The sequence below is a fragment of the Megalobrama amblycephala genome, linkage group LG12, assembly GCF_018812025.1.
Source record: "Megalobrama amblycephala isolate DHTTF-2021 linkage group LG12, ASM1881202v1, whole genome shotgun sequence".
Lineage (NCBI taxonomy): Eukaryota > Metazoa > Chordata > Actinopteri > Cypriniformes > Xenocyprididae > Megalobrama > Megalobrama amblycephala.
This window is the reverse complement of record NC_063055.1, coordinates 31177581-31196035: the sequence shown is the minus strand read 5'-3', so window position 1 is coordinate 31196035 and position 18455 is coordinate 31177581. Positions and strand designations below refer to the sequence as shown.

At 36.7% G+C, this 18455-nt stretch overlaps 1 protein-coding gene across 7 annotated transcripts in view; it reads right to left on the bottom strand.

Moving 5' to 3' along the window:
* The window catches only part of iqsec2b (IQ motif and Sec7 domain ArfGEF 2b), a 98493-nt gene extending 80258 nt beyond the window's left edge, over positions 1–18235 (bottom strand). Inside the window, exons 1-2 of one of the 7 annotated variants that reach the window (XM_048210574.1) lie at positions 17835–18235; positions 16468–17558 (exon numbers count right to left, since the gene is read on the bottom strand). In XM_048210574.1, coding sequence (XP_048066531.1) covers positions 16468–16907 — 440 coding nt within the window. In that variant the 5' untranslated portion in view covers positions 16908–17558; positions 17835–18235. Of the gene's footprint in view, positions 1–16467 lie in introns of all 7 variants that reach the window. The other 6 variants (XM_048210575.1, XM_048210576.1, XM_048210579.1 and 3 more) reach the window with 6 other exon arrangements.
* Between the last annotated feature and the right edge of the window lie 220 nt (positions 18236–18455).

Genomic DNA, 18455 nt, shown 5'->3' with positions numbered 1-18455 from the left:
TATTGTGTCCCTCAGCGCCACACTAAAGCCATGCAGTAGCTCTGAATTCACTCATCTCACACTGTTTGCACTTGTGACATGAATGACACCTCAAAAATGTGTGGTTTATTGAGGAGAGATGTAAGAACAGGCAAAAAAAAAAAAAAAAAAAATCCCAAATACTTACGATGTAGGGTGGACCAAAGCCATTTCTAGAGAATGCCATATAATAAAACCAGAGTATAGGCAACTTTTACTTTAATAACCACCCAGAAACCATGTGAGTCATGACTCATGCTGGCAAAATGAGTCACAATAAGAACATTTTCAAAAATTAGTTATTGTTATTTTCACATTCTCTATTGAAAAAAGAAAAAATACCTTCAAAATGTATATGTATGATTTGTTGGAATCAGACACAAAATGACTGAGCTACACCTGTTTGTCGACAGAGTCAGCAAAGTCATTTTTGAGAAAATCTAGTTAAAGGTTCTAAAACAAAATCACCTAGCAACCATATATTTTGAAATACTGTAATTCTGTGTTTATGTGTATATCGGGATCACTGCGTTTTTTTTTTGTTTTTTTTTTGAGTGTGCTTCCAATGTGTCAGTAAGTGCAAGTAAGATTATTTTGTTACATCAGCATGAGTTAGAAAATCACATTTCATTGGTTCAGACTCATGCCATTGAAACTTCACTATGCATATTCACAAATTTGGAATGCTGTACTTAAAAACGATACCAAACTGCAAAAAAAAAAAAAAAAAAAAAAAAAAGCAATTTTACATGGATTATTAAAACAAAGGAAAGGTACTCCTCTGAGAAAATGTACAAATAAAGACAATTTTAGTTGTTTATTTGCTATTTGGAGCATTGGAATCGCTAGATGAGCTAGGGCTTATTGAACACATTTTTGTGAAGACCTCAGATTCAACTAAAATTGACATTTTTTCGCTTGTTTTTGCTTATAGCTCATATTTAACCCAAGCGCATTCTGACTCATTTTGACAGGACTGGTCACATATATCAAAGCATGCTGAACACAGTAGCAACTGGCTTGCAATGCTAGCAGCCAGAAGCACCCATTGCATCATTGTGGCAGTGAGTTTTGCACAAGCACACACAACTTCCATTTCTTTCAGAAAATGTAGAAATCTATTTATGTACACTGAACTGCATGAGTGCAGAGAGAGGAAAATGAGGCATAGATGGAGGAGAGATAAAGGAAGGAGGACAGTGGGGTAAAACAGAAAACGTGATTTTATTTTCTACTCTGAGTCATCGCTTCAACACACACACATGGAAAGAGATGAAAGAAAATAAGACAGAGCTATTCTTTGATACTGCAATAAAACAAAGCCTATTCTTATCTGATAATACATATATTTTATGATTAAATTACCCATGCACATTCAGTAAGCTAAGATAGGAATGGACAGCTCGTGTGTTTGTGTGTATGTGTGAGAGAGGGACAGAGACAGATAGGGAGGAAAAAAACTATCATAAAAATAGCAAAATTGGAGACAGATTCAAGCCTAAAGAGCAAATCCTGTCAACTTGTCCTCCCTGGTGGATTGTAAGAGTTTCAGCTGGTGATTGTTAGCTCCATGTTAAAATATTGCATAACTGACCTGCTGTGAGCACAGCATTAGGAAACAGTAATGCCAAAATGAAAATAAACCACAATTATGCAAATGTATGAAAAGAAAACAGTGTTGAGTAATTAGGATTCTTTCTATTTATTAAGAGCTGGAAAACAACAAGACAGCAATACCTTCAGCACAGATTATGTGGGCACGTTTACACCATTACCTGATTTGCACCTGTAATACTCATGACGCTTAAGTATTAATCTTGTGTGTATTAATCCTCCCACACTGTTTGTACTACTACATCGGCACTGTGCCACTTGCGATACGTGTTATAACTTTTCTAATAGTTCAGACTTATTTGCCAGGCAGATGATGAAAGAGGCAAAAATCCATTTACATTGAAGGACAGACCAAAGGGGCCTCTTTTGACTTGGGTAACCCATAACACCTTGGCAACCACCTAGCAACACCCTTGCAACCATTTAGAATGCCCTAACACTAGCAACCACTCAGAACACTTTATCAACAACATAACAACTCTCTGGAAACCACCCACAACACCCTAGCATTATGATAGCAAGTTGTTCAATGGCAAAAACCATGCACAATTTCACAGGTAATGTAAAGAATATTAGTTTTGACAACACGAATTCTGGAAATGTTGGGACGTTTTTTAACTTTTGAATAAAGTTAAAACTAAAAGACTTTCAAATCACATAAGCCAATATTTTAATCACAATAGAACATAAATAACACAACAAATGTTTAAAGTGAGAAATTGTACACTTTTATCCACTAAATGAGCTCATTTCAAATTTTATGCCTGCTACAGGTCTCAAAAAAGTTGGCACAAATGGCTGAAAAAGCAAATACATTTGTAAAGATTCAACTGGGAGAACATCTAGCAATAATTAAGTTGATTGATATCAGGTCTGTAACATGATTAGCTATAAAAGGGATGTCTTAGAGAGGCAGAGTCTCTCAGAAGTAAAGATGGGCAGAGCTATGAAAGAGGGCATAAAAAGATTGTGGAATACTTTAAAAACAATGATCCTCAATGTCAAGTTGCAAAAGCTTTGCAAATCTCATCATCTACAGTGCATAACATCATCAAAAGTAAAAAAAAAAAAACTGGATGCATGATTGTGTCAATGACATTACTAATTGGGCCCAGGAATACTTCCAGAAACCACTGTCGGTAAACACAATCCGCCGTGCCATCTGCAGATGCCAACTAAAGCACTATCATGCAAAAAGGAAGACATATGTGAACATGGTCCAGAAGCCCCGTCGTGTCCTGTGGGCCAAGGCTCATTTAAAATAGACTGTTTCAAAGTAGAAAAAAGTTCTGTGGTCAGATGAGTCAGAATTTGACATTCTTGTTGGAAATCATGGACGCCGTGTCCTCCGGGCTAAAGAGGAGGGAGACCTTCCAGAGTGTCATCAGTGTTCAGTTGAAAAGCCAGCATCTCTGATGGTATGGGGGTGCGTAAGTGCATACGGTATAGGCAGCTTGCATGTTTTGAAAGGCAGTATAAATGCTGAAAGGTATAAAAAGGTTTTAGAGCAACATGTGCTCCCCTGCAGACGAAGTCTATTTCAGGGAAGGCCTTGTGTATTTCAGCAGGACAATGCAAAATCACATACTGCAGCTATTACAACAGCATGGCTTTGTTGTAAAAGAGTCCGGGTGCTGAATTGGCCTGCCTGCAGTCCAGATCTTTCACCTATAGAGAACATTTGGCGCATCATTAAACAAAAGATGACCACAAACTCTTCAGCAGCTGGAAACCCATATCAGGCAAGAATGGGACCAAATTCAAACACCAAAACTCCAGAAACTCAAAACCTGGATGCACAGATGTCTTCAAACTGTTTTAAAAAGAAGAGGAGATGCTACACCATGGTAAACATGTCCCCGTCCCAACTATTTTGAGACCTGTAGCAGGCATCAAATTTGAAATGAGCTCATTTTGTGCATAAAATTGTAACATTTTTCAATTTAAACATTTGTTATGTTATATATATTCTATTGTAAATAAAATATTGGCTCATGTAATTTGAAAGTCTTTTAGTTTTCATTTTATTCAAATTTAAAAAACGTCCCAACATTTCCGGAATTCGGGTTGTATAAATAAATTATGTGGCACTTCTCATTTTACTGACTTCTTAGGATGAATTGCTTGCATTCACAAATTTAAAGTCATTTTGGATAAAAGGATCTGCTAAATGGATAAATATAAATCACTCAGGATAATAGTTTGATAGATGAAACAAAAGTCTAAAGTCTTGTTTGTCCACCCCTGATAGGTCAAAATAAATAAACATTTAGCTGAATTTCATTTAGAGCACAGAAGATACATAAATAAAGATCACAGCAGTAATTAACACCCTTGGCTTATTGTAATTACACTCAGGTCACACTAATTAAACACTCTCATACTGTGTGTCGGACTCCCTGACAGGCTGTCTGACAAACAGGTGAGTCAAACACTTACTTCCTTCACTCATTCTTTCCATTTACTGAACAAGTTGACCTGACATACTTTTGAGAAGTTCAGATGACAAAATTTTGCTATTTTTTATAGCATGCATCTTTTATGAACTCATATTGAGAGGACACATGAAATATTTGTTCTTTTGAAAATTCAATTGTAACACCGTAGGACCATTTAAAATGAATCAGTGAGGAAAAAAGTTGCTGAAAAGAAATTGTGACAAGACGCAAGATAAATGCATTTAAAAATGAAGTCCATGGACACATTATAACTACCCACATGCAGAATCAAGCGGAATTACATAGTACGATATAAATGTGACTGTGGAAAATTGGTTGCCAATAATAGTGCAAGTGAAGAAAAAAAAAAAAAAAGAGATAATTGCTCACGCTAATGTTCATGTGGTATTAAATGAAATAATGTGAGCTTAAATGTAGAGTAACACTAAATATCCACACCAGCTGTGATGAGTTACCTGTGGTGCCAAACCCTTCCTGAGAGTAAATTCTGTAGTGCATTTAAAATATCAAACAGAAATGATGCATAAGCTGCATTCTCAGATATTCGCAAATTTTCCTTATCATGGTTTCTTGCACAAAAAAACATTGTTTTTAAAGTAGTTTTGTCTATTTTTCACCATCTGAACCTCATAATTTAACCAGATAATTTTGCTTCTGCAACCCTTGTGAAAAAGTATGCAAACTAAAAAAAAGGTACTTATTATGGAAATAAACAAATATACTTGTAGTGAAGAATGTAGTGTTTTTGTACACTTAACTGCATGTTGTTTACAATTAAATTAAAATGTGTTAAAGTTTAGATTTCTATTAAATGCCATTATTTGAACTTTAGATTATTTTGACCCACTTAGGTAGAATTTAAGTATATATTTAAATGTAATTTCAAAATTACTTGTATTATCTTTGAAATATGATACTGCTGAATGTACTGACAAGCATTTATAGTAAACTAAAATATGAATTAATGTCATTTCTATTGAAACTTATGTCATGTATTTAAATATATTTGTAAATGCACATTTGTACACTGTAAAAAAAGAATTGTTGGTTTAACTTAAAAAAGTAAGTTACCTGGCTGCCTTAAATGTTTGAGTTCAAAAAATTGAGTTAATACAATGAAGACGATTGGTTTAATCAACAGAAACTCAAAATATTATGTTATCTGAACTACATTAATTATCTAAGTTGATTTGACAAAAGAAAAAATGTTATGATAACAAATCATGAAAATGATTTTTTACAGTGTAATGATGAAGATTGCAATTTAGTTCATTTAAAGTATATATACTTTAAATGTAATATTAAATAACACACTAGAGTTAGAATTATAATCAAGAACTGCACTGTAACAAGATTTGGCTTAGCTCTGCAAACTGAGTAGTTCACACGGTCGCTCATCAAGGTGGTTTGTTGTTGAATACAGAACAAGGCATCAGGAGGTCGGACTAAATAGGAAGTTGGCATTAAGAACTGGCAGTGAGATAATCAGCTATTTATACACCTGAAGCATAATTACGTGAACATGCTCCTCTTAATGTGTGAATCATGTGACTCAGATGCAATATTTATACAAATGAACTAAATAACACCAAATTATGATATTAATAAATTAATATTGATGACTAAAAGTCAGTATTTGCTGCAACTAAGCTGTAATAGCAAATTTGAGTTGTGCAAAGGCTGTTTCACATGAATCATATCAACATTCACTGAACTACATGAAGCATCATTAAGAGTGCCATACTGCGCACTGTAACATGTTGTAACATGGCACTTAAAGTGCAAACATTTTCAACATGACTGTGGCCCCTGTTTTCCACTGACCTTTTGAAACACAGCCAATGATTAAGGTATAATTTCCATTATGTATGCACTGTCTAGCTTTGCAATGACAGGTCCAACTCTGCATGTAAATTTGTGATTTTCAGACAAGCAATAAATAAATGAATAAAGAGCAAAGCAACAGGAAATGTTTCACCTGCCAAACTGTATGAATAAATCTTATTGGGATGCAAAAACAAACAAAAAATGCAGTTTCCTGTGGGTGAAAGCACCTGCAAAATGCACTCATGTGAATGTAACCAATTGAAACTATGATCTTGAACATTTATTTTATTCTATTTACTGTATTATTTTATACTACTTTGAATACTTTTCACTTTTTGTTTGTCGTCGTTTTTCTGTGCAGCTTTTCAGGTGGAGGTCAAAGCAACACACAGTGTGAGATGTGCACTGAAGCCCTGATGTGATTCACATGGTTTAACATTGGGACCCACTTTATATTAAGTGTCTTAAAGGTCCCGTTCTTCGTGATCCCATGTTTCAAACTTTAGTTAGTGTGTAATGTTGTTGTTAGAGTATAAATAAAATCTGTAAAATTTTAAAGCTCAAAGTTCAATGCCAAGCGAGATATTTTATTTAACAGAAGTCGCCTACATCGAACGGCCAGTTTGGACTACATCCCTCTACTTCCTTCTTTAATGACGTCACTAAAACAGTTTTTTGACTAACCTCCGCCCACAGGAATACACAAGAGTTGCGTTTGTAGAGTGTGTTTGTCGCCATGTCGTCGAAACGCTGTTATTTTCATCCCGCAGTCCAATCACCGGGTTTGATTCCGGCTCAAATTGATAGGGTAAAATTAAAGACATGTTTACGATAACACTGAGCGCGTGCATCTCCACGTTATGGTAAGAGGCGTGATTTTTCCGGGCACGGTGCCCTCAGAGCTGTCGAATCACAACACAGGAACCGCTGGCACAATCAGAACTCGTTACGTATTTCTGAAGGAGGGACTTCATAGAACAAGGAAGTCATCAGCCCGTTTTTATGACAGTGGAAACAGCGGTATACAGATAAGTAAATTATGTAAAAAATACTGTGTTTTTTTACACGCGAAACATGAACACATGTTATATTGCACACTATAAACACAATCAAAGCTTCAAAAAAACACGAAAAACGGGACCTTTAAGTGTTACTATGTACTAGCATTTCAATTAATCATTTGATATAATTCACTAATTGTGTACAGACACATTTTACTTTAATCTGTAAGCACAGTTAAAGACACATAAAGTGGGACCTTCAGTAACTTTATGTAAAATAGATCCAACCATCCAGACAAGAATCCAAATGATGAGGGGAAAGCCCTAAATACAAATTAAATGAAGAGAAATCATGACACTCCAATAGACCTAGTTCAACTACCTCAATTCAGAAAAGAAAAAAAAAAACCTGCATTTTACACAAATACAGAGACTGATATGATAAAGCATTCTGAGAGAAAAAACTCAGGAATCAGATATGGGGTTCTTGAGGGAACTGCAGGTGGTTCGTGAGTTGATGAAAAACACTGACATCTTTGAAGTCCCCCTCAAATCAAAAAATAAGTTTTTTAGCTTTTAGTATGAATATGTTAGCATTAAGGTTATGAAATAAGCTGGTGTGTTCAAAAACAATGACAAAATTCGCATTTAGGAGGTATAAGCATTCAAAACTTCAGTCCCTCACTTCCGTTAAAATGGATCACAGATTTTCATGACACCACTACGGACTTCAGCTTTTCATCAAATCTTCTGTCCAATCATAATTCTCTCTAGAATCTAAAACGTCCCGCTCCCTACATTATAAATAGACTCTGAAGCTGTGACTGAAGTCAGCTACTTGTTCACACATTTACTATTTTTGTACATGGTGAATGGCACATAGTGCACTATATAGGGGATAGGGAACGATTAAGACAGTGTAAATATGCTTTCCATTGAGGCGAATGAATACTGGTTTCACGTTAGTGTCACGTGAACCACAGTGCACACAGTCTGCTCCGGTCCAGAGACACGATAGCAAAGAGCGGATCATATCCGCGAGTCGGCGCAGACCACAAAACTTAACAAACCCATTTGAATTCTGCACAGAATGCTATATTTTAAAATGATATGGAGGTTATGAGGAGAAATAGTTAGAGATTAGAAGGAAACTGTGGTTTTACCAAGCTCAACGAGCTGTGATATAAACAAAATGTCCCGCCCTGTCTTCCTGTTTCAGTTGAAATTGCGTCAACACACTGAATACTGTTATGTATTCCAAGGAACTTCAATGGGCCTTTAAACACAATGAATTTATAGACTAGTTAACAATTGCGTCCACTTCCAAGCAATGGAAGCTCACATAACTTTTCCCTTTCTCACCATAGTTATGTCAGAAGAAAGGTTGAGAAAGGTTGAGACAGCTGATAAATAATTATGAAAAAAAAAATATATTATCTACAATAAGAGCAGGGATATTTATTAAATAAACAGGGTTACATTTATTTACATGTTGTTAAACTGCAAATGCTCAAGGCTATTCCAAAGGGCATAAACAGCAGAGTTCAGACCGCTGGCACACAGTCAGAGCCATCAGAAGCACTCTAAAAGCACAACATGGGTCAATAATTCACACCTGCTGGATAACCCTGACCTAATGCCTTATAATCAACAGACAGAAATAGAGGGAGATGACAACGAAAAGATGGAGATATGATCCAGTAGGATTTACTCTAAGACTATATGGAGATGAGCTAAAATGGAGGAAATGTAGGAGGAAAGAGAGACCAGCAAAGAGAGAGAGAGAGAGAGAGAGAAAGACCTTCTCTCAGCATGTTCGACTCTAAAAGAGAAGCGGTGGAACACACACACTGATTCTCCATCTGTTGGCCACAGAGAGGGTGGAGAGGGCGGCACACATGAAAAGAGAGAGGGACACCTAAAAACATGAGGAGAGAGAGTTTAAAAAAAGCAAAGGGGGATAAAACTCATAAATGGATAGACTGAGTCAAAGAAAGAGAGACGGGGAGTAAAGAGCACGGAAGGGGGAAAAGCGGAGAGTAGATATGAATAAAGAATGACCTCTGACCTGAAGCAGTGAAAAGAGGATGCTGGGATTGTGAGAGATGAGTGTGAAAAGGGGATGAGACAAGATTCAGAAAGCAGAGTGATGTCCGGAATAACATGCTTCATGCTTTGGCAAAAAAAAAAAAAGAAGAAGAAGACTCCTTAATGGCAAAAAAGTGCTCTTAAAAATAACTCGATAAACTCAAGTAGAGGTTGAATGCATTAAAGGGACCGAATATTCTGTCATTACTCACCCTTCAAACCTGTATGGCTTTCTTCTGGATAAGAAAAAAACCCTTTCTTTTCAATATAATGAAAGTGAACAAAAGCTGAGGCTGTCAAGCTCAAAAAACAAAGAAACAAAGAAACAAACAAAAAGCATAAAAAAGTGTCACAAAATTGAACCTTGATATGACTTGATCACCATATTTCAGGAAAAGGTTGCAGGGGTTAACAGGACACTGGAGAGGATGACTGTGTGAATAAATTACCTAAATGTCAGTCTGTTTGTCACAAAAAGCTTATTTTAGAGTCAAATGGACCACTTTATTATTGATCATTCCATGATATTTTATTCTTTTGCATCCTTTGTGAAGCTTAAATGCCCCAGTTCATTATAGCTGTATGGAAAAGAATGACCAATACATTTCTTCAAGACTTCTCCTTTTATCTTCCAACATTAACATGAGTAAATGATGGCATTTCTTTCTTTCTTTCTTTCTTTCTTTTTAAAGTGCCCAATTATGCTATTTTAAGTATTCCTAATTTGTTTTGAAGGTCTCATACAATAGGTTCAATCCAAGGCAATCCAAGGTAATTTTCTCATAATATGCATTACACATCACCTCATTTCTCAAAGAGTCTGAAAATGGTTTGTTCGAAGATTCAGTCTCTCTAAATCCCTCCTTTCCGTGAGCCTACTCTGCTCTGATTGGTCACGCGGCTCAGTCTGTTGTGATTGGTCTTACAGATTACAGAGCGTGTCAGAAATGAAACGCCCATTACCATATCTGAATATCAGCTCGGGAGGTTTCCTCGGTGCCTTGATACACAGTAACGATGGTGTCTGTGTTTCTGTATCGGTTCTAGTGTGAGTCCTTATTCATTTGAAGTGCAGGCAAAGTGGATTCGCAATGCTTAAAACAGCATCTTCTCAACATGTCAACAACACAAATCAAACTCTTCCAGGCCTGAGGGCGGGCCAAAGAAAACGTTGTTCGTGGGAAGCCAATGAAGAGCATATAGGCTGGCATTATGCAAATTTGTTACATTGTTCAATAGGTATGTAACAGGAAATGAGACTGCAGTTGCTGATGACTCATTTCAGAACTTCAGAATCATTTTTTTTTTAAGGAGACAATAACTGTATTTGTCAAACACTCTGATCCAGAGTCCTGCAACGGGTCGGGTATCCGCGGGTACCCGCGGGTACCCGCATAAAAGTGGCTAAAACGGGTGGATTGTGACATTCCTAAAATTCACGGGCGGGGATGCGGGCGGATAATTAACTCCTTGCGGGCGGGTAGTAGCGCGGATGAAAAATATGCACAATATTTGTATGTCTAAATTACCATTATACGCAACAATTTGACCCATCACGTCACCACCACTGCGACAGTGCAACTTTTGTTGATGCTTCTCGTAGCCTAGTTGGAGCAAGCGTTGCATCTCCATGTTTTCTGTGCTGATGCGGTCGTGATGAGTTCATGTAGGATAACATGTAAGGGTTGCGCGCTGCCAATAAAGCACCTAAAAGCTGTCACAAAGAACCGACAAAAAAGTAATGATTATGATTATGTAAAATATAGCAAGGAGACATGTTAATTGTTTATTAATAAACAAGTGTTTTCTGTGCCAGTGGCTGCAAAGATGAAGTTGAAGATGCTGACTCACGATCTTCGCAGTAGTGAACGCGCCTGAGAGAAATGCACATTTCATTCGGATTACATAAGCAGAGCAGTCTGTTTTCTTTCGTTTTGAATTGCTCTGTTTAAAAGTAGACATTCCAATATAGATATATTCCTCAGGTCTGTGAGGCAAGTAGGCTACCTTATACGCTCAGTTTTAGTTTATTTATGATACGAGCTCCAGTTCTCCCCGGCGCCTCCGTGTCGTGATCATCTATTGTATGCTATATTTACTTCTTATTTATTAAATACAGGCAATTGGTTGATGAAATATTGATTAAAATTAAGATACAATTAATACAAAACGAAATTAACTTTTAAAAAATTCTTAAAATTCTTTAAAGTTAAGAACTTTAACTTTTAAAAAATAAAGCACTTTAATTGGAATGATTTTAGCATGTGTGATTTATCGCGGGCACGGGTCGGGTAACGGGCCAAATATTAACGGGTCTGGGCGGGTGCGGATTTAATTTTGATATTATCACGGGTGACGGGTCGGATCTGGTGCTGAACTTTGCGGGTACGGGCAGGGGCGGGTCTCCAAAAATGGACCCGTGCAGGACTCTGCTCTGATCTTTAAAACTCTGCAGTCATTTTACATTCACAAACAGCTATACTACATGAAAGCTAATATTCAAAAAAGCATAATAGGGGCACTTTAATAAAGGGGCACTTTAGTAAAAAATCAAGAGTTTTTACTAAAGCTGAAACTATCAAAAAATATTTACGGTAATTTAAATAAAGCTGATATAAAGTATAAAATATAAATATAAGATGAAAACTTAACCATAAAATTAAAATAATAACAAAATAAACAAAATTACTAATACTTAACTAAAATTAAAATGAAAAAAATAAAAATAAATAAAAGCAATAATTTGATACTATAATAGTATATAAATAATACCAAAATAACAGTGCTTTCTATCAACCCTAAATTGCTCTTGTGGCACTCTCTAAACATGTTGATAACCTGTTGAAATCTTGATGAAAATGCCACATTAACCATTTATCTGTATCTGATTTTACAATACTGTGCAGTAGCATCCCAAAATTTGTGGAAAGCTTTAGTCAGCACAGCCGTTATAACACATTTGAAAGTGGCCGTGAGGTCATAAATCTTAGGTCATTGTGCTAAATGCTGGAGCACATGCAAATTAAAATAATAGTGAAGCTAATTAGAGGATCTCAAATAAACTTAGACAAAAATGGAAACGTTTCATTTGCTGCCTCTGCTATGATCTCTGTAGTACTGGAACAAACTGCCCAGCCAATCAGCACAGTCTTACACCCACATAAATAACTAATATGTGTTCCTTACTAATGACTAACAGCCCCATGGGAGGGAGGCAAAGAGGAGGAGGAGGATGCAGAGAGAGAGAGAGAGAGAGTCAGTCAGTCAATGAATACCATTTGCCTGCTACCAACCAATCCTCCAGCTGCAGACTGCTAACAAATCCTTGGTTTTAAAAAAGTAAGAATAAATAACTAACATGTGAAAAGGGTAGAAGGTGTAGTTTAGAAATCACCCAAATATAGTGCTAATAAAAAGTGCTAATTGCATTTATTATAGCCCATACAAATCTGCACTTATAGTGTTGTCTGATTTGCAAACAAATTTTTCTTTTGAAATTATTCTTTTTTAATGATTCAGTCGAATCGATTTGCAAGAGTATGATACATTTTTAGGGGACGACTTCAGTGTTCAGTGGGTTTACATGGTGGAGACAAAAGCAACATAAAATTTGATGTAATCTACAAAACTTAAAGGTGCAATATGTAATATTTTTGCAGTAAAATATCCAAAAAACACTGGGCCAGTGTTATATATTTTGTTCACTTGAGTACTTACAATATCCCAAATGTTTCCAACTATTTGTAAATCGTGAGAAAATTGCAATTTTAACCAAGGCTCCGGGACGTGTGAGGAGTCGCCTGTCAATTGCGTCATATCCGCGTTAACCCTCGGTCTGCCTCGGTTTCCGGTTTAATTTTGTAAAATCCATGGAAACACCAAAGACGCTTTAATATATTACACATTTTAATAGACAAGGGAACATCTGTTTTGATATATTATAGACAGAAAACTAAGTGTTGTTATATAGCTCAACATGTTTAGCCTTATTGTTTAAATCAAATTTTCTTTTTCTTTTTTTCAAGTACCATGCTTTACAATGCCTCAGAGAAAAACACTATTTTGTCAAGTAGCTAACATAGCATAATCAGATGCAGCTTTATTTTTAGTAACAGTAATACAGAATTTTCTCCATCATACAATACGTTTTAAAATGAATTGCATGCCATTTACCAACACAAGCCATCCAGCATTTAATATGATAATCTAAAATCGATCTATCTTACTGCCGAGCGAACGCACAGAGTAATGTTATAACATCATTTTCAACACTCTCAAATGTATCTAGTATGATAAACAGCGCTGCGTTACCTCATACTCATGACCCGAAAAGCGGAAGCGGAAGCGGCGCCTGCGACTGTGTCATAATAAAAGTTCCACTGCTCGAGGCGTGTGTTGCGCAATCGCTCCAGTGGCCTCGTTCAGCTCCCACAACACTCGGTCCTGCACTGCTTCATACTACAGTAACGTCAATAATCACATCCATGAACATGATTTGTTCCTATCGCTATTTTTTTGCACCGTCCGTTGAGATGGAGACCACATGTCCGCTCTCAAACTTAGCGTCATCAAGCTACACCTTTGTTTTGAACAGGCCTCTAGAGACCTCCAGCAGACAGAATTATTACATATTGTACCTTTAATCAAAAACATTAATGATAAACATCAATTTTATAATTTTTTTAAAGACCCCCTGTGGTGAAAATCAAGTTAATGTTGTCTACTGTATATGTCTGTGTTGAGTTTTTAATATGCTTTAAGATAAACCATGTGCAAATTCATAAATCAACACAATTGCTGAGTATTTTCTCTTTAAAACTGCAGTGATCTAAAGACCGTTTCAAAAATGCGGTTTGAAATCGATGGTGTTTGTGACATCACAAACTACCTTATAACCAATCACGTCAATGTGCCGGAGGGTTTTAGAATATCATGAACTATGAGCAAGGGAGTCTCAAGAAAAGAGAAGACAGGTTATTCCGGTATATTTTTCTGTTGATATGAAAAATTGGATAGAGTTAGCAATATAGCAGGTGTATGATGTATATATTAGGATGTTATGGTGAACTTTCCCCACTGATGTTGTTAGACACATGTCTAAGGATACTGATTTTTAGAAGGCAGACTGAGATGGAGAACAGGAACATGGTTTGTGTAACATTACCATCTCATTCTTAGCTGTTTCAAGCAAAAGGCTAATCATATTAATAACAGTTATGTGTAAAAAAAACGATACTATTGAGCAGCGTTTACCTCACTAAGTTGACCAAGTGGATCTCTGAGCTCATGCGAGTGAGTGGAGGCGGGGCTAATTAGCATATTCATAGATCTGCATATACTAAATGAGGCAACGGTGTGGAGTTACATTCAAGCTATTTCAAGGCATGAATACTTTTTTTTTTTTTTTACAGGAAAAAACGTTTTAAATGTGTCGTTTTTAAGGGTTCAAATGATTGACTACAGGGGGACTTTAACCATTTGACTGACACAAACTGTTCAAAATTTCAATAAAATAAGTTGGACTGTCAGACATTTTTCATGTTCTTCATCCTGTCAGAGTATTTCATCTAATGACATGTATATTTCAAAGATGTAGATGTATACATTGAGTTTATTGGGAAATTATTGGTGGAAAACACTTTTTTTTTTTTTTTTTTGCATACAAAGGCATCTGCAACCCAGTAGAAATGCTTCCAATTAGAGACGGCAGTGGACCAAATCTGAGCTTGAACTTTACACTGAACACTTCTGAGAAACACAAAACCTGTGTTCCCTTAATCAGCCTGGTTTATTTTAGTTTTATTTTGGCTTGTTCTGAACACGATGATTCAACATTGTGAAAGGAGGGTGATGGATTGTTCTAGTCAATAATTTCAGACAAGCGAGAATGAACGAGGCAGAAGATGAACAGATCTAAGAGCTCTCAAGATACTCGAGTACAGAATACAGGGGTTGTGCAGCTGCTGGCGATGAGCGAGCAAACATAATTATATGAGCCGGGTAGAGGGTTGAGCTCAATGAGGCAGAGAGGAAGACACACGCTGAGTCTAACGCTCTGTAGCTGCTGCTTTTGTTGACGCCTGGATCACCCAAGGATGCAGAAAAAAACATCTGCAGAATACTTAACCTTTCCCCACCCAACAACAAACTCCATGTGTTTGCTTATTTAGAAATGGAAAAACAAGGAAGCATAAAGCCTGAGGAAAATAAGCAAACAAAATGACCAAGAGAGAAGTAGAGGTTTCATTTCAGTTCCAGAGAATCCCAAAAATGTTTCAACTTCAAAGTTAACATGGATTGTGCTTTTGTCATACACATAGCATACACAGAGCATATCCCTTCACACTTCTGTATAAAGTGTTTTATTTTGCCCTATTTGGACTGCATTCATATAAATCCAGAAATAAACAAAAATGGAAGAAACTGTTCTCAACATGTTCATGTCTCTGCCATTGAATCTCAAGACTTTCAAGATCAAGTTTAACCTAAATTTTATTCAGTTCCAGGTTAAGTTTATAAATCGTTTCATAGTCCTATATATATATATATATATATATATATATATATATATATATATATATACTTTTTTTTTTCTCTCAACCGTTAGGTCACACTAGTTCAAAAGAAAGTATATAAAGTATATTCACATGAATCAAAAACAAAAAAAAAAATATTTAATGTTAAATAATAATAATAATTAGGCTATTATTGTTGTTGTTATACAGTTGTTGTTGTTAATAATAATAATAATAATGCAAATTATTGTTATTGTTAATATTATTAATTGATAATTATCAATTTTTTAGCATATTTTTATTTCAGTTAATAAAAAAATCTTTTTTTCCCCCCAGAGTAAATAAATGGGTTACTGTGGTAACCAGGATTTGCTTTTTGCTCACACTAAGCCACACCCCACAGCATATGATGCATTAGAGTCCAAGTGAAGTTTAAAGTAATTGTCCTTTTTACACCAAGGACAATATATATAATGATAACAATAAGGATATAGCTCTAAAAATCATTCTAACTGTCCACACAGTGAAACAATATCTTTGAAATCAATTTCAGAACTATTTTTTTCCAGCTGATGAAAACATTGGCAGCCAATCAGGATCCATCCTGCTTTAAAATCTTGAGATTTAAATGCAGCAGACAACAAAATGACAGCAGACGTCGCTTAGAATAAACGAAACGCAATCGTCCACTGGTGTAGACACTAATAAGTTATCGCTCTTGGTGTGTCTTAAGAGTCTCAACCCAATTTATTTGTGACTTAATTGTGAGTCTTAGACTTCATCTCTAGCACACACACTTTTGTTGACCAGTCTTTGTAATTCATATCAACACTGAATGAATCTCTCATACCACAAAAATGGGACAGATACCATGGGGCAACACAAAGGCCCAAACATTCAATAACCCAGATCAACCCTCATATCTTAAAGGAATAAGGCACTTACTGTTTCCGTAGAGTCGAGGTGTTGTTGGTCCCAGAGCTGTCATTGCGCTCCAGTCGGCCTTTCTCAACAGGGGCTGACCCACATGACAGGCCCCGGGTCAGCCTCGTGTGGGTCCGTCGAGCTGGACCAGGCACCGTGGATGAGGGTATATTACTGCTGCTGTTCTGAATGACACCTCCGGCATTGTGGTTTGGTAGCGATGACGGCTGGCTGGGCTTAGTGCTCTGGTTGTAGTTGTGGTTCTGCGACGAGTTCTCGGTTCCTGGGTTCCGGTCTTGGCGCAGGTCTTGGTTCTCCTGGTTGACCCGGTCTAGCTGTGTTTCGAGCTCCTCAATTCGTTTACGTTGCGTTTCTAGAAGTTTGGCCTGGTTCTCGATGATGTTATTGAGTTCCAGAAGGTACTCCACAGCCCGACTTGGGCTGTCTGGGTTGGACTCCATAGTTTAGGCCTTACCCCTTCCCCCCCCCCACCTGATAAGTTCAGTGGGGGGGAGATAAAACAAAAGAGCCTGAAGGTAGAAGCTTGATAGAACTGTCTTTTATCCTATAAGTTGCAACTTGAGTCTCAGCAACTGAAAAACACCAGTAAAGGACATTTGCAGCACCAATGTTATTTGCATCGACTGCGTCTTAATGTTCATCCATGAATCCTTCAATTGTAAAAAAAAGTATGGGCTGTAACCACAGCTCTCAGCAAATGAGTTCAATAATTTGCATCCTCTCAGCTGTGATTGTACTTCAACAAGTTAGCAAACAAAGATGAAGTATAAAGAAAAAGTATGGCATGGATAGTTCTGAGCATTGGCTTATAGATTTTCCAGACAAAAAAATCCATTTGAGTCCATGTGATGAACATAAGTGATCTAAATAAATGCCTATATTACAGTCAAAAGAAATGACATCTGTAGATCATTTCTACTGCTTCCACAAACCCAGTCATTACAAAATCCAGTCATCTTGAGATTTGCTGTGCTACACACAACTCCCACATGCTGAGGTAGCACGGTGGAAAATAGGGAACAGCAGCAAAAAGATACAAATTTAATCCCTGAAATCCACTAAGATCTGTACAGCTTGAGATAGAAAACATACTGTAAAAATAAAGTGAAGAAAAGGCTTTCTTCATTACACAGACAAGTGAAATTCTATAACTGAATCATTAATGTGAAGTCCAACATCTCAAGACAGTAAACTGCTTTTATACAAAGCAGCAGAAGAGGAATTTGCGATCAATACATTAAAAGTCAATGAAACACTTGCACGCGCTGAGCGCGCGGTCCTCTTCTTCTTCAAATATAGTGTCAATGTATTTTAAAATAAAATGTACATATATGGCTCCATGTGTTTTAAAAAAAAATCCTACTTACACCTCTCTTTATCGGCGTTTTCTTTTCTTCAACCCATTTTCATGGGAAGATTTCAGTGCATCTCTGAGCGCTCCGCTTTCTTTGTAAAATCTTCCCGTCTTGTTAGTTTATTTTAACCTCGACGTCCGTCGAGTTTCAAAAACAACGTCGTTTAAGACTTAAGGCATTTGTGTTTTCTCTCATATAACAGACTTTTCAAAGACGTAAATCTAAGAGGTGGACCACCTGCGCTAAAGTTCCGCGTTCTTCTGTATTTCCAGAAGTAACCGACGCTTGGTCACTTGACGCGCGCTGATGGTTTTGAAGATGATCTCGCGGATGCTCAGGTTCGTGAGCGCGTTTCTCACCTGACAGATCCAATAGCAACTGGAAGGCAGAGATGCGTTAAACTAGTCTTTCCTGCGCTCGTCACACAGTCAACCCACGCAAGATCTTTTCAGTATTCCAGAGAGAGAGAGAGAGAGAGAGAGAGAGAGATTCAACAAATGAAGCTTGAATCATACAAACATATTAGGCCTACATATGTAATGTAATCATTTGAATAGCCTTACAAAATTACCATAGTAACAATATCTCTAACTAAAATATCATAGTTATTGTCAAAACGAGAATTTTAAGAGA